Here is a 24,044-nt window from a genome sequence, read left to right as displayed (position 1 = left end):
GGGAACAGGGACAGGAGGAGAGGGAACGGCCTCAGGCTGGGCCAGGGCAGGCTCAGGTCGAGTATTTGGGAAACCTTCTTTTGTAAAAGAGCTGTCCAGCCCTGGTATAGGCTGCCCAGAGTGGATTCCCTGTCCCTGGAGGGATTTAAAAGCTGTGTGGATGTGTCACTTGGGGACATGGGTTGGTGGTAGTTGGCAGTTCTGGGAGAATGGCTGGACTTTATGACTTTTCCAACCCAAACTCAAGAGGGCTTTTTGAAAGCAAATGATCCTACAATTCTATGATTTTGCAGACCTATCTTCAGTGTGTAAGCAATTTTAATTGAGAAGATATCAAAACAAACTGAATACATACTGATCCCTGACTAAAGCTGTCAACTTCACAGAAGCTAAATTCGTAAGTTCTCCTCTGATTCCTCACTGATCAGACCCCGTGTCTGCTGTGACACGGCAAAACCATCAATGCATTGGAACTGTTGTCTCCCTCTGGAAGTACCACTCTGAATAATTTTGACCCTATCTAAGAGAAAAAACTTCACACACGAGACTATGTAATCCAAGTCCTCAATACAAACAAAGACTGCATGGAGTTTCCATAATTTCTGTACTATCCAAGCAGAAGATTTTCCAGTCCTGATGATGCACAGGATGTCAGTGGGGAAAGTGAGTACTTCTCTCTATCCAGCAGCCAAAAGATTCTGTACTCCTGCCCTTGGGGGGAAAATTGCTATTGAAATTTCTGTGGGAGCCATAAGAAACTCAGAAGGGGTTCGCAGAGCAGACATATCCATCATTACAATTCAGGGAATGCCAAGGAGGCAAGGGAATGGTGTTACTGCGGAGGACACATCCTGCCCCTGCTTCCACAGTGCAAGGCTCCTGCTCTGCTGAAACACCAAAAATTACTGCAAAGGGAAACTGAGATGGGTAACACAATAATAGAAAATTACCACAAAACACAAAAAACCCCCTCTTGACTGCCTCATGACAATATTAGGCATGTTTAAAAACAGTAATTACAAAAAAGGTTGATTTAACCTGTTGCTGTTCATATAGAAGGTGACAGTGTGCCCACAGGAAAGTTTTTATGATGGTTCCGTATTAAAAAGCAGCAGTGTATGATAAAAAATGTCAGGTCCCAGACAGCAGACACCTGACAAGGGGTTATGGCATGAGATTCCCAAACTTCCGTGAGCACAAATACGCTGCTTTACAGCCATCATCTTATACCAGAGCTGAAGATAAACCACGAAAAATGCTTTTATTTCTTATGATACATTAAAAGATAGCATCATGGTTAAAGAAGTAATTCTTTATGACACCACTCAGCACACATACTGTATTCATTCTTTCAGTGGTGTTAAATATTTTGAAAAATAAAGGGAATAGATTAACAAAGATGGGTGAAGCCTATCAGAAAAATCACATCATTGAGCTTTGAAGTGGTTTGCAGTATAAAGGAGATAAGTTCTTTTAAAATATTAGAAAATATAAGAAAGTGGTTTTGTTTTCCTCTTACCAACTCTTCAAAACTAGTCACTGCCAGTAAAAGTATCATTTATTCTATTAACCTGGGCCCGAAAAACCTCCATGAACGAATTTCAAGAACTGCTCTCTTGAGCTGAGTAAAATATTAATTGTAAGGAGATGAGAAACAGCCTTCTGAGTGCTGATAGCAAACAAACCAAACAAATTGGGTAGCTTTTAGATTAAATCTCTTTTCACTACATTCCATCCTATTTTTCAAGGACATTTGGACACAAAAGCACTGCATCATTTCTGACAAACACAGAAGTTGCTGACCACTGCTCTGCTGAATGTCCTGGAAGCACAGAGCAGCTGCAGCCTGAATGCCAAAAAACGAACCTTTAACTGAGACGTGGAAAACCCAAAACTCACAGAAAATAATTGTAGAAGTCTACGTACACAGGCACATGTTCCAAAATGAACTACGAGCAACAGATGGTATTTTCTCAAATGTTGAAGCAAAATGCTCTTGATAGAAATATGTAAAAACTGCATTTTCCAACTAAATAAAATTTCCTGAAATATTTATGAAGTCTTGTCTATTTTGGGACCAAAGTTAGTTTTGTGTAGTCTGGTTCATAAAGCACAGCAGTGTCAGACAGGGACAAGATGAGAGATTACTGCTGAAAGACAGCAAAGTACCTGGGTAGGTTGTACATCCACCCCAGGGTCCCTCAACTTTTCCTCACCAAAATCCTGTTTGTCATTATGACTGGTTACCTATAATTTACACTAAGTTTTCTAACAAATTCTAATTAACAGCCTACCACATGGTAAGATGGCTAATTTATTGCAGAAAAATAATTTTATGTATCAGAAAAATTCCACGAAGCTTTTCCCCATGGGAATGTAACACGACTCTTCCTATTGACTCAATTTATCAAAATCTAGAAGATTAGTGTTGGAATGGGAAAACTTGTCATTATTTGTTCAGATAACTTTTTTTTGGCTGCATTGAGTAAGCATCTGATTTCTCTGCAAGTGCCACAAATTATCTGCTGGTGAGTAGATAAAAGACCTGCCTTTGGGAACTGCAACATCCATTCTCTCCTCAGTTTATCTGGGGAGAACAGATATACTTCAGATAATGAGTCCTATTGCAGTGAACAAAACAAATTGAACCTGCAATGTTACAATTCATCTTATTTTCTCTAGAACAGGATGGCTGTTTTTTGTTATTAGCCAACATTATCTTTGAGGTCAAGGGTTTGGGTTAGCACACACACAAATGCTGGAGTGGAACAGGCTCTGTACACACCGTACCAGCTTGACAGCAACAAAAAAATGCATCAGAACACAGCGTCTTTGGAGAATATGTCATGTATTCAGTAGTGGGCCACGGCTCACCCAGCTTGGGCTCCAGCCTGAATATGAACAAGAGCAGCTCTGGAAGAGCTCCACCATATTCCAGTAACATATCTGAAGGGCAATTAAAAAAAAAAAAGGTATCTTACGTGTCTCAACTTTGTTTCAGAGACGTGAAGGCAATCAGACATCTCCCAAAAGCGCTGGGGATAACAAATACAGGAGGATTAAACAATGGCAATGTATTAGAGGCTTGTCTTCCCAGAGCCTTCTCTTCCCCAGGCTGAACACCCCCAGCTCTCTGCATCTAATTCCGAGCTTGTTAAGAAGTGCTACTTTTTGTCCAAATTCTGGGTTATTGTTTCTATAATTAACCAATTCTGTGGAAGACTTCCTATTTATAAAAGCTGATCTAGCATATGAAATATGCAATGTATTCCCCCAATTCACTTAGTTCCTAATCAACAAAGAAATAAGAAAATTAAGAGAAAGAGCTGATTACATGAAAGGGAATCAAAAGTTTATCTTTTCAATTACACCTGTGAAAAACATTAGGGTGTCTAAACAATTTAATAAAAATGAGTAACAGACTCTTACAAATTTCTATTTCTTCTAAATACATTCTTTACATTTTCGGAGAGGTTTTTCAGAAAGATATTTCACAGAGAACAAGAATCCACTCTTGTCAATAGGGATAAACAAAATGTAAATTCTCCCTTCCACATTTCTTTAATGCTGTTTTCAGGCCAGGTGATGAGGAAATCAGTTTTCAGTAAGTGGCTTATTTTGCTCCTTGTGATACTTCATAGGAGCAGCAGAGAGGAGCCAATCCTTTTTCAAAACCCACTTTTGGTTTTGAATTTCTGTCTATATTAATAATTTTTCTTCTCCAAACCTTTTTCTTATTCACTTCATACCAAGACTGTCGTTTAATATGGTTGACTCATTCCCTTTAAAATACTCTCCTTTCCTTCTTCCCATCATTCAGTCTCCTGGCCACCCACACTGCCAATCAGCAACAGTTGCGTAACATTATAGGTAATATTAACAACAGCCATCAGTGGGAGAATTGCCCTCAGCAAGACACTGAAATGCTGCTCAGGGGGACAAGACCTCTCCAAGAAGATAAACTGTGAACTGATGAGATTAACTTGCTTCAGTAACATGGATACAACCTGGAATAAATGTGGCTCTGTAGAGACAGAAAATGGTCCCGTTTCAACATTTTATAGAATTACAGAATTGTTTAGGTTGGAAAAGCCCTCCAAGATGGAGTCCAACCATTCCCCCATCACTGCCAAGACCACCACTGACCCATGTCCCCAGGTGCCACAGCTTTTAAATCCCTCCAGGGATGGGGATGCCACCACTGCCCTGGGCAGCTGTGCCAGGGCTGGACAACCCTTTGCATGAAGAATTTTTCCCCAGTATACACCCTGAGCCTCCCCTGGCCCAGCCTGAGGCCGTTCCCTCTCCTCCTGTCCCTGTTCCCTGCCAGCAGAGCCCGACCCCCCCAGCTGCCCCCTCCTGTCAGGGACTTGTGCAGAGCCACAAGGTCCCCCCTGAGCCTCCTTTGCTCCAGCCTGAGCCCCTTTCCCAGCTCCCTCAGCCGCTCCTGGGGCTCCAGCCCCTTCCCAGCTCCGTTCCCTTCCCTGGACACGCTCCAGCCCCTCCATGTCCTTGTTGTCTTGAGAGGTGCCCAGAACTGGACACAGTATTTGAAGTGTGGATGTTTCAGTTCAGACAGATTTGAGCAGCATCTCGACAGGTGAGCAACTTCTTCCATTATTTTATCCAATGTGAAGCACACCATCTTCTTCTTATATCACGTTTCTCAAAATCAAGAATCTTGGTCTACCCTGAGTTCTATTATTTTATTTGTCTTTCCAGTGTCAAATCAGATATCTGCAATGAAGGAATCTAAAGATCTTTGTTAGTTTACTTTTTTAATAATGTCTTAGCATCCTTTGATAGAAATAGATGGGTTTTTTTTAAACAACAACAAAAAACGTACAAAAATTTCACTGGTTAGTCTGTAAATAGCCCTGAAAACATGAAGAGGAGAAATTGGAAGTGGATGGTACAACTTGTTCCGCCAATATCTCATAGAGAAAAAGCAGCACACAAAAATTCCAATTCCAGTTAGGTATTTAGTACCAAACAGCCTAAAAGGTTTGGTACATACTTTCTTCCTCATCCATTTCCTCTACTTTATATGGCTGCACATTTAAAAAAACAATTACTGGGATGTTTATAACATATGGTCACATACTTATGGTTTTTAAGCACCACATTTTTCAATCAAAACCTTGCGTTAGGAACACCAGAAAATTGTTTTAATGCATTGTTGAAATAGATTGCTGTTATAAAAATAAATCCTACTCTTTGGAGAGCTACTGCATTAGGTTGTTCTGTTTGTCTGCGGACGTCTGACCAAGATGAACCATCCAGGTGAATAATTGGTTTCTGAGAAACCCTGAACAACTCACTCATGTGAAAGAGGCAGCAGGAAAAGCATCTAATGACCAAATCAGCAAAGAAGGGTGCTTTGGGGATCAGTACTTTTCCTTTTTTCACCCAAACACTTCAATACTTGTCATTAGTCTGAATAAAACAAATGTTGGTTTGCGTGGCAGTAATAAACAGTTTTATAGAGAGGCTCATGAAGGTTTTATCTTAATAATGTATCACATTTTCTATCTACAGCTACACCTCAGACCCTTCTAAAATCCCAGCATTCCCAGGTTTCAGTTCTCTCAAATGCAACCCAATTACCTGTGCAGGAGAAAAGTCAGCATACAAAATTCTCCTGTTTAATTTATGGAGGTGTGAAGGAACCCCAGGGTCTCATCCATTTCTAAGACAAGATCTTACAACTTTTTCAGCTTAATCATCTTTTCTTTTAAGACCACTCATTTAAGCAGTCTTATCAAAAAACATGTGGTTTGAGTGCAGAATCTTAACAAATGCCATAACTTGTATCCTTTACTACAAAATTATGACAATGTCCTAAAGCTATATAACTGTTAAAGAAGAATAAGTAAAAAATTATGATGTTAATGTCTGGTTGATTTCAAATGCATCTAATGAGCAAAACAAGGGGTTTTGAAATTACTTTAGCAGGTGTTTGCACAGCTAATGTCAGAAGTTCTTCTACTTACTTGTTCTCCTGCCTCAAAAATCTGAAGAATGGAAGATTTTCAATCAGATGATCATAAGATGCTATTGCCACAGTAAATGTTCTTTAATAAAAAGGAATTTTCACCCTTATTTTCCAAAATAATGAGAATTTCTAAGCGAAGTAAGGCTTAACACCATCTATGACACACAAATACCAGACACCAACGACACTTTTGTGGAACTCCTGAGTGATGAAAGACCACCACCTTTTTGAAGAACATCATCTTGATGTTCTTCAATGTACTTGTCTAAAAATTTTTCAACCACAAGCAATGTACTCATGAAAACACAATAATGAAAAAAACAGCTGCAAATAACTCTTAGTACTTCATAGTGATATACAGAAGTTCAAACAGACTGAACTTCACCATCTTTTTCACAGGAGTTCAGGATAGTTCTTCTGCTTAAAGATAATTTATGCAGCATTTTCTCATGAAAGTTTCAATTCATTTAAAGGAAAGAACTGATTAAGAATTCAGACAGAACTGCAGAATTCAGCTATTACTCAATAGAAAAGCTCCCTTTAGATTTGGGTTAGGTTGGTTATTTCAGTCTATTCTGAAATAGCTATTTTTTGGTGATATAAAAATAGGGGGATTAGGTAGGAGTAATATTCCATAAAATATAATTCATCTGGAGGAGGCTATGACTAATATTTAGAAAAAGTATTTATAGGCCCTCTGCTCAATACTGGAGACAGGCAAACCCAAGAATAACCTGATATTGAAAATGTTACTTCATCAGCCATCAAGTCAGAGTAATCAAAAAGAAGGTATTATAGTGCAAAACAAGGTGACTCTCCTATTAAGTGCAACTTAATCTGCTAGAATCCACATACCACACAAAACCCACCGAGCAGTATATTGCTTTCCATACACCTTCAGTAAACAACACCCTAATAAAAAATCCCTTCTGTAATCACATTTTAAGTTTACTACTCTAGACAACATGAGAATCTAAAAATTCATGCACAAAACCGAAGTTTATTAGACCATTAACAACGCAGGGCTAAGGTATTAAAAAAAAAATCTTACTGGGTTTCTTGATGACATTTGGAAATGGAAGAAAATAGAGACAAACCACTGAAGAGACCCACGCAGTGCTTTGGGTGGTTTCTGAGTTTTAAAAAAGATTATGACAAAAAAAGCCCCCAACAAAACAAAACTACCTTGGCTTTTTTCCTCACCCTAGTATTTGACAAATATGGACATATCTCAGTTAGGAGACTTGATTTAATTTGGTAAAAGTTTCCCATTCTGCCAACAGTGTATCCAGCTCTACACATTTTGTGTGTTCTTAGCAGTTACCACTGAGCAGTACTTTACAGACTACCAACTGAACAACGTTAATTGCATCACACTAACTCTATTATGGCCAACCAGTTTATTTGGAAGTGGGTTTAATTTCATTTCTGCATCATTACTGGAGTCAACAGATGATCGCAGGGAAGACTTCCCATTTCTTTGTGATAACACTTTTTATAGGAAAACACTTCCATGTGATGGCAGAGCTCTGCACTAAACTGTTCTTTAGATAACTAAAAAAATCAGATAGAGTTGCAGGATACCTAATTTAATATTAGATATGCAAGCACAGAACATATTATAGGACCTGATGAACCTAGAGGTCTTTTCCACTCCAAATGGCTCTATGATTCATAGAGTCATATAATCCTAGAATGGTTTGGGCTGGGAAGACTTAAAGATCATCTCGTTCTAACCCCCAAAACATCACAACATTTACTTAAAGGACAAATTGTTCACATCAGTCATGAATGAAACACTTGTTTGCTACATACTAGATTAAAAATTAACTTCTCTGCACGTAACTCAATCTAGAACATTAATAGATTTTAGATCTGTTCCATTATGTTTAAAAGACAGAAAATACTGCAGTTCATGGACCTGATTTTACCTATTCTTTAGCAACTCCAAGTTTCTAAGATAAATCTGGAGCTCTTAATTATAACAGACAATTTCTTCCTAGGAAGTAAATGACGCAGGGGAACCTTTTAACATCTATCGATGTACGGGGGGAGACTGGGCTGGTTCTCTCTTGGGGAAACCCAAATGAAGGACTATTTATGAAGTACTTGGAGCTTTGAATAAAATCAAATGTAATAACAAGATATAAGTTCCCCCCTTCCCCCCGAAATTTCTTTTTTGTTGAAACCACTTTTGTAATACTGCTTTTTAATAACCCCCATAATGGCTGAATTAGAGGGACCCCAACTGAAGTCATTCATCCCACATAAAACAAACATTGCTTTTTCTTCTTAGCTTTGTTTTACAAGCTACATTACTTCCAGATGACGCTCGAGGGGCCTAGGAGTTTCAAGAGTTAGATGGTTAAACAGACAGCTGCTTCCTATTTACCATATAAATCAGGAGAAAATCAAAGAAGAATCTAAATATTGGAATTCATTTAGCTCATTATGGAGCACAAACTGAGGGGGAAAAGAAAATAATACAGAAATCTCGTCATCCAGATGCAAAGTTTAATTCTGGTTATCAAGATGAGAGAAAAACTCATCAACATTTGCAGAATTCCAGCCCTCCCTGAAAGCCAGCTCTGCACAGTGGGTAAATTTACTGGATTGGGAAGGAGTCAGGAGAAGTCAGCTTTGATTGGGAACTCTCCCAGTACCACCAGGCTTTGCTACTGCAGACTTTACATATATAAATATATATTAAAAAATATATATTTTTATATATATATATGGCCATGTAGAGTTCACTACATCTCTATTTTTTAAATTTTTCCCTTCAGATTGTCAACATGCACTTATTTCTGTACTAAATAACCCCAAAAGCCAACAGATTTTGGAGGATTAAAGGATGGTTCTCCATATATTGATAGGAGTATATTTATTAATATGAAAAGTTTTGTATTACACTACAAGGTTTCTATCCTTGACAAGTTTCATCTGACACTGAAGTGCTGTTTAAATGACAATCCTACATATTAAATAATTGAATATATTGGCACTAAGTGTGATTATTTTTACAATTATTCCTAACACATTTAAGCTTCATCATCTGGCTAGAATAATTTATTTTTTTAAAACCCAAAGTTTAGAAGGTAAGACTCCAGTGATGATGTGTTCCAAACTACTTTAATCTAAAACTATTTCTACATTTGATTTGTACTTTCCTCAATTTTTGCATTAAGGAAACTGGGTTTTTTCTTATATCAGTAAGAAAATTACATAAATTTGCCAAAAATCAAAATTTACTCTCTTCTTCTCCATCCACTCTTTCCCTGGAAAGAGTTAAGGAGACTCTCTCCTTACCAGCTGTAGTTTAACAAGCAGGGGAAGTGCTCAAAAATCATAAACAAGACTATGAAATCCTTTAAAATAAATTTTTGGGGTAGATGGTAGCTCCAATAACATGTCTGATGTGCTACTACCCAAGAGAAGTTAGCATGTCTCTAGTTATGCTGTTAAGTACCTCTGATTTGATAAATTACATTAGTCTGTAATCAAATGACCAAGAAAATCACTGATATGTTTACTTAAGTAATATGTCTTGATTTGAACTAAAAGAAGCAAAATTCTCAATTATTTTATTACCATTTTTCTTGTTTGCTAAAACATTGGAAAATATGCTTTCATTGAATCCAAGGAAGCAAGAAAGGTAAACCTAAGTGGACTTTTCCCATTTCCAATTGGATCAAAGTGTGGTACTTCAAAACAGGTCAATGCTGCTACAAAAACAATTAATAATAATATGGCTTATGAAACAACAGGTAAACAAATCAACATGAGAATTAGTCTAACAAAGGATCCTGTCTTTGAGGCAACAATGACAGGGGGTGGTTCTCCCTGTCCTGCTGGCTTCTCCATCCTGCTCCTGAATCCCACCACACTGATAAGAGTTCATCGGGAAGGATCCTGGACACTGGTCCAGCCTCAATAAATCAAACAACTCGTTCTTTTCTTTTTTAAAAACCAGAAAAACCTCAGCAGGAACAGTATAAAGGCCAACTAGGTCAGCTCCTTACTCCTGTTCCCAGCTCTGCTGGTACACCACAGACCTGATGGCAGACTGCAGCAGATACTCACAAAAAAAACATTAAGAAACGTGGTAAAGGTAGAACTCAGTATATTCCTACCACCATCAGTGACTACAAGTTTAGCGACTGTACATTGGGACAAAAACTTACAGAAGTAGAAAGAGAAAAGTAGTACTGTTCAAACACCCAGGATTTAAGACAATACCTTAAGCAGCACCTCGAATGTTTTTATGTATGATTTAACCCTTGGATTCAGGTTCCATGCAAATTCCCCTTTGGATTACAGAGCACAGTAAGAAAATGAATAATCTCTAAATTAAAGTGAATGAAAAAATGGTGAGAAATGCATTTTTAAAATACGTATTTGGTCTGAACAAAACCTGCAAGGAGAACTGCTTATTGGACAAATCTCCACCTCTCAATAAACAAACCTGTGCAGAGCAGGCAATATTGGAATCACCTCTTTCTTTAGCTCCATGCAGGGATACAGAGGTGGAACGGGCTTCAGACATTTCAGTTCCCTCAGATCCTACACTCTTCCTTGTTCTTACACACAACATAAACACAAGCTTTCAGAAGCAGAATATGCTGAAGTGATGAAATCTGGCCTCAACTTTTTTTAGTCAACTGCTTATGCTTCAGACTGAGCTGTAACATGAGCAATTTGGAGAGGAAAAAGGACCAGAAAGCCATGCTTAATACTTTACCTTATTGTTTCAAAATACAGGCCATGAACTTACTTTACTCTCCCCTACACCAACCTTTCCAAGTGCTCTCTTTCTCGCTTCCATCCCTACACCATACCAACAATAAAAAGAGAAGAAATTCAGTGAAGTAGCTAAGCCTCTTGGCATTATTCCAGGGAGCTTTCCCAGATCTATCAGCTGCACTGCTCAGTTGTCTCTGTATGTAAGGGGACAACTTTTTACAGAAAGCCTTTCCCTGGGCCTTTCTTTAACTGCAGTATTGTTTACATCCAGCAAGTTAAAAAGAAGTCCAAAACATATAAAATTTTTTTCAAGCATTGTGTTTTCACACACCTTAAAATATGTATTTTCATACGTACGTTACTGCATGCCTACGTGTGTATGCACAGAAATAGATATATTTATTTATATGTGCTCTTTTACAGATGTGTATCATGCTGTTTCCTTATTTAAATCATTAAGCTATTACATCAAATAACCTTTTTAGGTATTTTTATATTTAATGCTAGAATAATAGGATATGTGAAGTCTCAGGCAGGCATATTCTGGAACACATATTAGCCCTGAAAATAAAACAGTTGTTACATTTTCATCCTCAAAAATTGTGAGCAACTGATCAATCAGCTTTTCTTTCCTTCACACAGTACTGCAGTGAGGGTTCAAATGAGTACAGACCAAAGGTACTTCAGCAGCACAAAGCTATTATTCAAGTCCTTGCAAGACGTCTCCTTCTTCTACCCTAAGTAGAGATTTCCCAACAAGCTGTGCAATTAAATACAAAATTATTGCCTACTTGTGTGCATTGGCTCAGCAAACGAAAGGAACTGTAAGTATCCATGTATTCAGAACATACTAATTTGCCCCATGACTCCAGTACTCCCCCAGAGGCTCACTGGGAATTGTCTTCAATCATTTTTAGGCATTTTAAGATTCTGTGGATGCTAAAGCCCAGTTCTTAAAAACGCTGTTTTCAACTGTGTGATTTGAATATCCTGAATTACTGATGGCTTGAAAAGCACAAGTTGACAGTAAGTCTCTTCCCTCTGAATAGTTGTGGTTTTGTTCTGCCATTTCTAAGTGTAACACTTGTTTTTTAGAGATGTTTCAGACATGACATCATTCATGCAGGTTCCTGTATTTTGATGTTGGTGGTTGCTCAGCTGCCACACTCAGAGAATTCTTTGCAGATTTAGGGATGTATGACTTGAATTTCGAAGCACCCATTACAACATTCATTTTGATACTCACATAATCAGGAAGTGGAGAGTCGTTTGAACCCAGGGAACCTCTCAAGGACTGTGTGGCTTGCTCCAGCACTTTGTTGTGTTTTTTAGACAACAGAGAAAATAAACTGGGGAAAAAAAAATTAAAATAACTTCATGATAATGTCCTGAAATAGTTAAGACTGTTCAGTAAGAAAAGGAGTCTTACTATATACATAAAATTTTTAGAATGCAATGCACTATAGTTATATTATTTTTTTTGTTTGTTTAACACATGGGTAAGTAACGGCAACTTTTGAATAATAAATATTCTTTACAATATATGACCTGAAGAACATTTTATGTTCATTATTAAATTCATAAAAGTCAAACTGTTACAGAAGGAATGGTATACATGCAATTTTTAAGTGCAGCACCTCATGCAGTACATTGTAATATACATTTAAGTATCTTGCATATTATCCATTCTAATAATCTAGTTGCTTAGACAGGAGAAATCCAAGTATATGACAAAAGCTTGGGTATTTTGAGGCTGAGTTATTGAATTTTACTAGTATACATTCTTTTCAAATTTATTTTAGACTAAGTCAAGGAAAAAAGGATTACCCTAGCTTTATAAATAACCTGTTAAATCAGAGGTCCATATACATAGAGAAAAACATATTTTTCTTGCATTTTGAAGAAAAGCATGGCAATGGCACTCACAGAGGGTGGTATAATCTGATTTACAAGGAGAACGGTGGAAGCAGTAGCAGTGGGCAAAGGCCACCAGCTAATGCTCAGCAGCAGCAAGGAGTCAGATGCTCCTCTAAAGCCCTGGATAGCTCAAACATGGCTGTCAATTCACAGATAAACCCACCCCCATCTTAGAAGAGCTTCTAAGATCATCGAGTCCAACCATTCCCCCAGCACTGCCCAGGCCACCACTGCCCCATGTCTGCAAGTGCCACATCCACGCGGCTTTTAAATCCTTCCAGGGATGGGGACCACACCACTGCCCTGGGCAGCCTGTGAAAGAACAACTCCTTCCATGGAAAAATTTTCCCTAATATCCATTCTAAACCTGCCCTGGTGCAACCTGAGGCCATCTGCTCTTGTTAGGTGTCAGATGTTTTTAGGCTTTCTGTGTTTAAAAACATCATTTGGACTTCTTTACTTCTTTTGGGGGCATTACAGGACTCCTATCAGGTTTTCCTAGGATGACTATGTGTGTTTTAGAGGGTGGGAAGGCTGGCTTGATCAAGCACCAAAAGGCTGACAGGTGAGGCCCTGGCACAGGGTGCCCAGAGCAGCTGTGGCTGCCCCTGGATCCCTGGCAGTGTCCCAGGCCAAGTTGGACACTGGGGCTTGGAGCAGCCTGGGACAGTGGAAGGTGTCCCTGCCCATGGCAGGGGTAGACCTGGATGGGCTTCAAGGTCCCTTCCAACCCAAACCATTCCGTGGTTCTATGAACAAAATCCACTTACAGGTCGCAAAATCTGCCTCACTATTATATTCTGGACAGCCTCCGTTTCTTGGAACTGGATCAGTGTTTGAAGCCATGTGCTTGCAAGGCTCTTCTGCTTCAAGAAATGATGATCAGCACTGGAAGAAGTCCCCTGAATTTTTTTAACTTGTAATGTATCATTCATATTATATCCTTCACAGATGGTAGGAGTGGATTCCTAGGAGTATCAGTGCTTGTCACCGCACTGATAGTCAAGAGCCTCAGGAAAAGGCTTTTCCAACACTCCTCACTGCCATGAGGAATTAGTTACACTAACTCACAGTTATTAGTCAATACCACTAGAACATTCCATGTTAAAAGGGGGAAAAAGCAAGAGAGAAATTAAGATATATTGGGAGCTTCCCACTTTCCCCCCCCCCCCCCATATTCTGTTATTGCATTCACAGACCAATATTTTTGTTCAGATCAGTAACTGGATCTGTAAACTGGTCCTTGGCAGGAAACAGCAGCACTACTTCTGCAATCATAGGTATCTTTGAAGATTCAGATTTCAGAGATACTGTCATCAGCACCATCTAGTGCTGTGGAGACAAAATAATCAGTTAAAACCAATCTGGTGATGCTTATGGTGGGGTGCAGCAAAACCAGGTTAAATCTGGTGTCTGCTCTAGAAGATAATTTCACAGAGGAAGAATTTGGAATAAAGAGGATTTGCAGCTAGTAGATTCTTCTCCAAAATACATACAGCATTTTGGCTTTAAATGAAATTTAAATATAAACAAGGAAGTGGGATCAAGATTTTGGAAAGTGCTTGTGTTCAATGCATGAGAAGAGGAAAATGAACATACAGTGGTACTCTGCATGGAACCGGAATACCAAAAAGTAAATTTATTTATTCCGACAGAAATGTAGAGAACTGGGAGGAAGTAGAAAGAAAAAGGATGGACAAATAATTTCTTTATATATTCCTTATGGGCTTTTTTTCAATAATTAAGTGCACTATAAGTAGAGTTTATGGCATAAGCAAGACCTTGGTGGCTGATTTCTAGTTCCAAAGGAGCAGCGCAGGGGCTTTTGTTGTCTTTCCCCTTGCAAATTTCTGCTCTCCTGCCACAAGTTCATGTCCTTCGCACCATGCTGAGACACTTCTCTGTGGGACCACTGCCCACAACAGATATCCAGGTTAAAAATTCTCAACACAATTCTCTCCTCCATCCATTGGTTATCTTTCTCCAAAGACCATCCCTTAGATAAGCACAAGGACAGGGACATGTGGCAGAAATTTTTCCTACTAAATTTTTCATAATAAAAATGCGTAGAACTGCAAACTCAAAGAGCTCCAGAGAAACACAACAGCTAAACAAAGAAGAAAAATAATAGGCCAGATATTGTTATTAATGAATGGATTTGGAGGTCCCAAGGAAGTACCATTGCCTCCTGAATTGGTGTAAAACTTCAATTCCAAGTCATTCACTTATTATTATGCCTCTGTCTCTAGTTCTGAAAACCACCTTGATAAGTATCAGACTAATTTTTAATAAAGGCAAAGCACAGAGCTAATTACAACCCTCAAAAGGCATTTGTATGAAATTAGCTCATAAATATCTTTCATCATCAAAAAATGCTGCATTCTAAAGGAGATGCCTGATTTTGCAGCAGTCACATCTCTGTAAGGCTTTGGTTTTGATTTTCAAGACATGAATAATGCAATTTTAAAAAGGCAAAAATGTTTTACAACAAGGTTGTTCCCCTCTCCACAACAAGGTAGAAGGTCCAGAATGGAAACTGAGACTTGTATCCCAAATTTCCCTCATGTGTCTTCATCACATGCCTATTTTTGCCCAACTATAAGTCGAGATCGAACACAAGAATACATGTACTATGTTGTCACTGAGGGCAGCATGCACAGGCTAACAAGAATATGGATTTTTCTACTTGAATGCTTGTCCTCTTTCATCCATTCTTCTCCATCGACTGTCAGGCAGGCTATGGAGCTCAACAGCTCTTCAATCTCACTCATTATGGACGTTTCATAATAATAATAAGTTATGATCAGAACAATGAAAACATCTTGGTACCCCAACTCATCTTCCCCTCACAGAAGTACTTACAGGCCAATGTTTAGTAAGCAAAACAATAAGTTGGAATAAGAGCAAGATGAGATAACAGCTGGCATCTGTTAGGAAGTTTAGGAATCATCAGCTGGCATTATCAGGAGAAATTCCTGGCTGTGAGGGTGGTGAGTCCCTGACATAGGGTGCCCAGAGAAGCTGTGTGCAGCTGGAAGTCTCAAGGTCCCTGGCACTGTCCAAGGCCTGGCTGGACGGGGTTTGGGGCAACCTGGGATAGTGGAAGGTGCCCCTGACCATGAACAGGCTGATCTTTAAGGTCTTTGCAACCCATACCATTCTGGGATAATGTGATCTATTACAGACCATCAAATCACAGCAGGGATGAGCTCAGCCAACAAGGAAGACTCAAGGCTGAACAACAATCTCAAGCTCCCGTGGTTGTTTGTTTTTAAGGAATTAAAAACAACATTGGTTTCTTACCTCCCTCTACACAGCAGTTTTTAATTTAACTCAGGGCTGAACTTCAATAAATAAAAAAATTAATACAGACTAAAGAGTAATGGCCGCTTAAATACCAGTGAATTGATTAAGTGCTATTTGCATACACAGTAAAATTCAAACCAGTAATATATGAACTTAACACATTCAAAAAGTCAACTCCACAAAGCCTGTAGATCCCAAAAGAAAAAAAAAAAGCCAATAAGGAGACTCATTTAATAAGTGTCTCAAAAAGTCTGATTTACCTCAGTTTGAAACAGCTCATAAACCACACTTTTCACATCAAAAAAAAGAATGTATAAAATGCAGCTTTTATAAGAAAAAAATTGGAAAAAAAGAAATGGGAATTAAAAGTAGAAGTTGAAAGGAAACCCAAAGCTAGAATTTGCCAAAACCCTTTCTGAAAGCTTTGGACAATGAGAAGGAAAGGAACCAGCATACTTTATTTTAAGGAAGTAAAATAGGATGCTCCAAGATAATGACATGCCAGTTTGTCCTGAGCATAGTACTGGAACAGTGATTGTCAGACTCATTCCAAGGAGGATATCACCAGCACTGAGAAATACACCTTATCAATGCTCTCTCAGTGAGACTGGAAGTAAAATTAAACACAGAAGTACCCCGGTTGTAACAGGCTTGACACATCATTTATATGACTTTGTTCTACAGGGGATTTCTTTTTTAATTAAGACAGTTGAATAATAAAAAAGTAACATGGGATGCATTATATGAACTGAAGGTGAGACATCCCAACAGTCTGAAAAATATTCTTAACAGGACCAAAAACTAAATACTAAAAGCTACTAAACACTTGATGAAGCTACCAAAATACTTCCAATATATAGAGAGAATATATAAGGTGATACACATTGATAGACATCAAAGGCAAAGAAATGCCAATGGCCTGAATTTGTGTCATGAAGGTTTAGGTTGGAGATCAGGGAAAGGCTCTTCCCCCAGAGGGTGCTGGGCACGGCCCAGGCTCCCCAGGGAATGGGCACGGCCCCGAGGCTGCCAGAGCTCCAGGAGCGTTTGGACAGCGCTGCCAGGGATGCCCAGGGTGGGGTTGTTGGGGTGTCTGTGCAGGGCTGGGAGCTGGACTTGAGTAATCCTTGTGAGTCCCTTCCAATCCAAGATATTCTGTGATTCTATAAAATACTATGGTTTAACTTTGCAAAGGGCACAGTCATCACAGGAGTAACAAATGAAGAGAAAAGGCATTTAAATTAAATTTTTCTTCACCTTTCAAGAAGTTGGACTCAAAATAAACTTGCTGAGATTTAATGCAGCAGCAAACAATCTAAGCTGCTCCCTAAGTATGAAGGATTTCACCCTGCGAGCAGCAACTAAGGACCACCAGACAGCAAAGAGCTGCCCCCCCTAATGCAACAAAGCTGCTTGCTGAAGGAGTACCTGTCTTTGGTTTTAACAAAAATATGGCCCTTCATGACAAGAAAGACATTGAGGGGCTGGAGCATTTCCAGAGAAGGGAACGGAGCTGGGGAAGGGGCTGGACCCAGGTAAGCGTCGGTCTCTTATTCCAGGTAACAAATGATAAGAGAAGCAGAAATGGCTCAGATCGTGCCAGGAGGTTTCGTTTGGATACAAGAAAAAGTTTCTTCCTGGAAAGGGTTGTTCAGCCCTGGCACAGCTGCCCAGGGCAGTGGTGGAGTCCCCATCCCTGGAGGGATTTAGAAGCTGTGTGCATGTGGCACAAGGGGACAGGGGTCAGTGGTGGCCTGGGCAGTGCTCGGGAATGGTTGGACTCAAAGTTAGATGTCCTTCCCAACCAAAACAATTCCATGATTCTATATCCAGTAAAGTTGTGCTGTGCAGCAACTGCCCCTGGCATCCTCTGTGAAAGATTTTGCAACAATCTGAAAATGCAAAGGTTCTAAACCAGAAAACAGACTTCTCCACGAAATGCTTGAAAACTCATTTATTCAATGTATTTGAGAAAGATGAAAGAGTGATTTGACCAAAAACCAAAAAATATGGAAGTGGAGAAAGGAAACTTGCTTACAGAGGATCCTACAAGAATAAAAAGAAGAAAAAAAAAAAAGTATTGAAACAGAAACTAAACTATCATTACATGGGCACAGATCTCTCTTACAAAGGAAGCTGAAGCCAGGCTTGAGGTGCAATAAATTTCTATTTGCACTGTCAAAGCAATGGCAGAGAGGGAAGAAAAACCTGGGAGGAAAGAAGAGAATCTCAATACCTAGAGTATGAGATGAGCTTAGACTGGTGCTGTGACACAAAGAAAGAGATGGAAGCCTGAACAAAAGAGGCACAGACAGAAACAAACTGATGACATTAGCAGAGGAAAATCAGATCAAGTTATAAGACAGCAAGAAGGGGTAAGGATTGGATTTCTCACAATTCAAATCACTACTGAGCTTCTAAAGATGAATATTAGTTTATTTTAATATCTAGAAATACTCTATCTGTGCTGAGTAAAAAAACTACTTGAGGATTAAAGCACCTCTCCACAGAATTTATTTGAAGCTTGGAAATTCAGATGTTCTGAATTTTTTCTGCTTGCTCTCCTAGTTCAGAAGTGCTGCAAACAAACTGAACAGCACACAAACACAAACCACTCTCTGGTGATGGAAAAAAACAGTTCCATGGATCAAAAAATTTGAGGACGAATGTTCTCAAACAATTCAGCAATACTCCGTGCTACTTTTTCTCTCTCCTACCATACACATGCCAAATGTACCATTGTTCTCTATTTTAAAGAATTAAATATAAAGCCCCAAACATCAAAACCTTGTTACACAAAAAATACTCCTTTAAACAAAAGGATTTTACAATGCCACAATCATATTAGAAAAAAGCTCTAAAAATATTTTATTTTTGAAACCTGACATCTAAAAGTTAAAACCATACCTTGATTCCTGTATATGTAAGGAACACTTCTTGGGTTTGACCTACTTTTTAAAAAGATTACAGCAAAAAAAAGTGTGTGCTGTGGCACAAGAACTCTACACATGGATATGTGCCTGCACAGACATCTCCAAGCAGAGAACCTGAAATGCCCATCTGGTTGAATAAAAGTCTGTGAAGAGTCATACCAGACATCAGAACAAAACAAATGCACTGTGCTGCTCCACTTGAAATACAATAAATGCATTGTCCCATAGACTTGTATGGGGGACAGGTTGTAAGCAAGTGCCTGTCTGTGGGCAATGGAGAAGTGCTCTGTGAGCACTTAAGGAACCCAGCACCGGGAGAAATCCATTTACTACAAACAAATGCAGAGAAAAATCCCTAAGTCTCCTGTGTTCATGTCTACTAAAGAGCCCTTGAGGCATTCTGCATTCGAATTATCCAAGCTACAATGGCACATAAATAGAAATAAAGAGAGACAATAGCCATGGAGAACTCCAAGGCCTTTTCAGGGCAATTTACTCCATAGAGGGGCACTGCTCTTATTTATTTGAGCCCAACTCTAAAGCCTGGGAGACATTTAGGATCCCAGGAAACAGAACCTAACCAATTAAAATATTAAATAACAGAATAAATGGAAAGTAAGAACATACTTTATATCTTTCTTTCTAATCTTGTAAAGTGAAAAATGACTAAATTCTGCTGAATAAAGATTTGCTATTAAGTCCACCTGGCTTGTGGAGATGATGTGAAACTCAGAGACTCATAGTGTACAGACTCCACAAACATCATGGATGTAAAGAAAATAGTCTGCAGGCTCACACTGATGGACAAAAAGTGTTGAAGGGATCAGGGAATGAAAAGAACTCCACGATGGTAGCAGGTTCACATGAGGAGGGTATTGCCATGTTCCAATTTTGCTGGACAGTGATCAGACTTTTTTCTGCTTTTTTTATCTTGTGCCTTCTCAAGAATATAAGTTTGCGTCCTCTTGGAAACAGGGTGTGCCTCAGTTGCCAGCCATTTCAGGGCAAATCCTAAACCACAGAATCTCTGAGTGATTTGGGTTGGAAGAGATCTTAAAGCTCATCCAGTGCCACCCTTTGCCATGGGCAGGGACACCTTCCACTATCCCACGTTGCTCCAAGCCCCGTTCAACCTGGCCTGGGACACTGCCAGGGATGGGGCAGCCACAGCTGCTCTGGGAATCCTGAGCAAGGCCCTCGCCCTTCCTTCTAAATAAAGAATTTATTGGTAATATCCAATCTGAACCTTCCCTCTGTCAGTTTAAAGCTGTCTTGTCACTATCTGCCTATATAAAAAGTCATTCTCCTGAGCTGTTCCCTTGGCATCACAAATGGTTTTAATGCAGCCTGGGTAAGAAAATTATTTCCATCCCATCTCCCTGTTTTAACAGCAAACATAAAAGGCCACTCGTTTAATTATACAATCCTAAACTTGATCATAATAAATTATATACTTCAAGATATCTTCATGACAAAATATCTAATTAATTTTAAAGAGTACCCTTTTATCTGCCACTGCTTACGTATGAGCAGAGATCTGTAAGTCATGTGCTATAAAGCCATATCAAATTCTGCCTCATAGAGGACAGATTATTATTTAGAATATTGTTATATTAAGTAGAAGTCACCATACACTTGTAGGTATATAGGCAAAATCAGAAACAACTCAGAACAATTAAGGGAGGCTTTGCACTAACGAACAGGATTTCCTGCTAAAATGGAGTCAGAAAGACAATGACACTAGAAACAACATGGAAGAAAGGAATTTGATGTGGCAAGACAAAAGCAAATATTTACAAAATAAGCCAAGAGTTTAATTTCCAGAAACCAGGAAATGTATTTTTCAACTGAAGGCATAAATTGTTCGGCATCTCATGGCCACTTTCCAGCCAATGTTGGGAAATGGATGCTCCTATTGCTAGAGAAGTAAAAAGAACAGAAAGCAGTAAATTCCTTCCCCTGTATCTTGGTACAGATCGTTTTATTCCCCTTTTGTCTGGCATGCCAAATAACATCCTTGTAATTCCACTTACAGGGCAGAGTTGGGCTAGGACCTAACACCAGGTTGTATTGAAATAGAAACTCAATAAGCAGGCTGTGATCTACCACGGACTGAATTCCTGCATGCAAATCCTATAGAACACGCCTATTTTGACAGGGTAGTGCTTTGTTGAGCACCATCTCTCTCCTGTACTCTTCTTTAATCAAGACAGTGGGGCAAGTGGGAAACTAAATTCCAAAAGGCTGAAAGCTAAGGGAGGAAAATGCGCGCAGTCCAGTACAAACAGAATACATGTTTGCAAAGCTCAGACTAAATACAAGGTTTATTCTGAGCTTAAAATCACAAAACCTGCTTTAGGTGTCTCAAGGTATTCCTTTCAATGATCCCTGTGTTTGTTCTGTTACTATTTTATAAGCATATCAAGTGGGCAGAGTCCACAATATTTCCATTTCATCTCCTTGCTTTTAATTCAACAGGGTAAGTCTCATAGCCGCTGAGAGATGACATTTGCCTTGAATGAGGACAAAACTCTGTGGGTGAGAATCAGAGGAAATTGCTAGAGAAAGCATCCTGAGCAAAACTCCCACCCAAAACCCCAAGAACAGACTCCTAACAAAGAAATAGCAACATGAAAATCAGAAAGACACTGCTGTCATGCAAGCTAAGGTCCAAATCCCTGTCCTTTCAGCAGCTTGGATTTGGTACATCTTTGCTCAAACACACTGGTGTGCATGCACATATGTATTTGGGTGCTTGCTGCCCTTGGAAAGAAAATTGCTGTGCCCTCTGAACTCATTCTGACAGAAGAGAATCTGAGCCCACCTTAGGAGTTAACAGACTTATTCTGTAGGCAGAAGGTCAGAGGGTATCTTGCTAACAGCCTTCGTTCTTCTAAGGTTTAAGCAGAATGGGAGTCTGGAACCCCAGTTCTGTACCCAGAGCCCTCACAGAGCTCACCCCTGGCACCACTCCTTCCTTACACAGCCTCGTGGGCTCAGTGAGAGTTTGAATTTCAGTGCCCTGGCACAGTTACAATGAATTAATTGTTCATTGCAATCTCCTCTGGAGCTTGGAAATAATATCAGAGTCCCAAAATGGTTTGGGTTGGAAGAGACCTTAAAGCTCATCCAGTCCCATCCCACCCCCTGCCATGGGCAGGGACACCTTCCACTATCCCAGGCTGCTCCAAGCCCTGTCCAACCTGGCCTTGGACACTGCCAGGGATCCAGGGGCAGCCACAGCTGCTCTGGGCACCCTGGGCCAGGGCCTGCCCACCCTCCCAGACAGCAATTCCTTCCCAATATCCCATCCAGCCCTGCCCTCTGGCACTGGGAAGCCATTCCCTGGCTCCTGTCCCTCCATGCCTTGGCCCCAGTCCCTCTGCAGCTCTCCTGGAACCCTGGCAGGGGCTCTGAGGTCTCTCTGGAGCCTTCTCCAGGCTTTGACCTAACTTCATAACATTTGAGTTTCAGTATTGAAGCAGAACAAGAAACAAGCCCCTAGGAGTACACATCGTCATGCTGCAGACAGAGAATATTATTTTTGTTTAATGCCTTTTTCTCCTTTCCCCCTCCTTTCTTCCAGTCCCTGTCCTAAAGGTCTCTTTGACCTGCTTGCTCCACAGGAAGGAGTTTACTGTTTTCCTCATGGACTGGCCTTCTCTTTGGCCAGGAGTCCTTCCTGATCCCATCTTCCTCCCCTCACATGCTAGTGAGCATGGAAAGCCTCTAGCTGTCTCTCCCTCAACATTACAGTTTGTTTGGTTACCCTATTGACATAAAACCTCTAAAATTTCAACAAACCGGAAACATTTTTTTTAAGAAATAAAGAAAATCTGTTGGACCAATCAGTAGTACATAATAAAACCACTGCTAAGGATACTACAGAAATGACCAAAAATTCAGACCTGACATAGGTCTCACTGCTAAGATGTTCTCCCAAACATAATTTTGGATGCAAGGACTCTCTTTTGCATAACAATGAGGTCATTTCTAAACCTCCTGTGCCCCATAAAGGAAAAAAATTGAAAGATAACACATTTATATCTGTGGATAACTTCCTTAACTCTTTATAGTGGGTAGCAATCTCTTTTTCCCAAATCCAAATCTATAAGTAATTTGTACTGTTAACCATTGAGAACTTTTATGAGTACCACGGGCTCTAAAAAGAACAGTTATTAAGGAAATGAGCATTTTTTATCTTCCAGATAAAGTTACGTGGCATGTGTTCAGTGTGCCTGAGGCCACACAAAGAATAAAGACAATGTAAAAAAAAAAGCAAACCAGTGAATAACCCTACATTCAGAACAAAGCACAATGAACAATCACTTAATTAAAGATTGTATTTCACTTTTGAAACAAAGATGGTGAATTAAAACTTCTCAGAAAACCGTAATCTGTTATTTGATGAACTTTGAGTCAAATTTAAATATTGATCAAGGCAATTTTTAATGCAAAAAAGTGCAAAAAGCATAATATATTGAGTGTATTACCGCCTCCTTCAGTGGAGTACCTCCATCCATATCATGTTAGTGATTTTGGCTCAAATATCTTGCTTTACTGAATTTCCAGAAATGAAAAAAATACATAGATTGAGCTGAAATACTATAAAGCCAAAGCCGGAACTGCATTTTGATCATTCTCCCTACACCCTCACCAGGAATTTCACACTGGATGTTCAATCTTGGTACAAAACCTGCAATTTCCAAGGCATGTGTATTCAAACCAGTACATAGAGAATTTCAGTTTTCAAATTTTGTTTATGCATTCCTTTCTGAATGAATCATCTCAGACATGAAATACCTTGGAAGGAATAGAGAAGAGGACTTTAGGTATGGTACTTGATAATGAACTCAAAATTCACACTACAATATCTGGTATCCCATTACCTGGACAGGCTCGAGCAGCGGCCTGTGGGAACCTCTGAGGTTTAACAAGGCCAAGTGCTGGAGCTGCACCGGGGTCGGGGCAACCCCTGGGATCAATCCAGGCTGGGATGAGCAGCTGGAGCAGCCCTGGGAGAAGGACCTGGGGGTGCTGTGGGGGAGAGCTGGACCTGAACCCCCCGTGCCCTGGGCTGATCCCCAGTGTGGGCAGCAGGGCAGGGGGATTCTGCCCCTCTGCCCCGCTCAGGGGAGACCCCACCTGCA

The 24,044-nt window shown here is 39.7% G+C and overlaps 1 protein-coding gene across 11 annotated transcripts in view; it reads right to left on the bottom strand.

Annotated features, from left to right (window-relative positions):
* The window catches only part of DYM (dymeclin), a 208,001-nt gene that overhangs the window by 49,314 nt on the left and 134,643 nt on the right, over positions 1-24,044 (bottom strand). For 6 of the 11 annotated variants that reach the window (XM_042028179.1, XM_042028184.1, XM_042028180.1 and 3 more), the window contains 2 exons: positions 11,985-12,087; positions 2,982-3,035 (listed from right to left, as the gene is read on the bottom strand). In XM_042028179.1, the coding sequence (XP_041884113.1) occupies positions 2,982-3,035; positions 11,985-12,087 (157 nt within the window). Of the gene's footprint in view, positions 1-2,981; positions 3,036-4,484; positions 4,753-11,984; positions 12,088-24,044 lie in introns of those variants that run through there. The other 5 variants (XM_042028181.1, XM_042028185.1, XM_042028183.1 and 2 more) reach the window with 2 other exon arrangements.

This window comes from Corvus kubaryi, unplaced genomic scaffold, assembly GCF_017639235.1.
Source record: "Corvus kubaryi isolate FWS band 111438036 unplaced genomic scaffold, C.kubaryi_AGA036_p1.0 37308, whole genome shotgun sequence".
NCBI lineage: Eukaryota > Metazoa > Chordata > Aves > Passeriformes > Corvidae > Corvus > Corvus kubaryi.
Note: the sequence above shows the minus strand (reverse complement) of the source record. Positions and strands in the feature narration are given on the sequence as shown.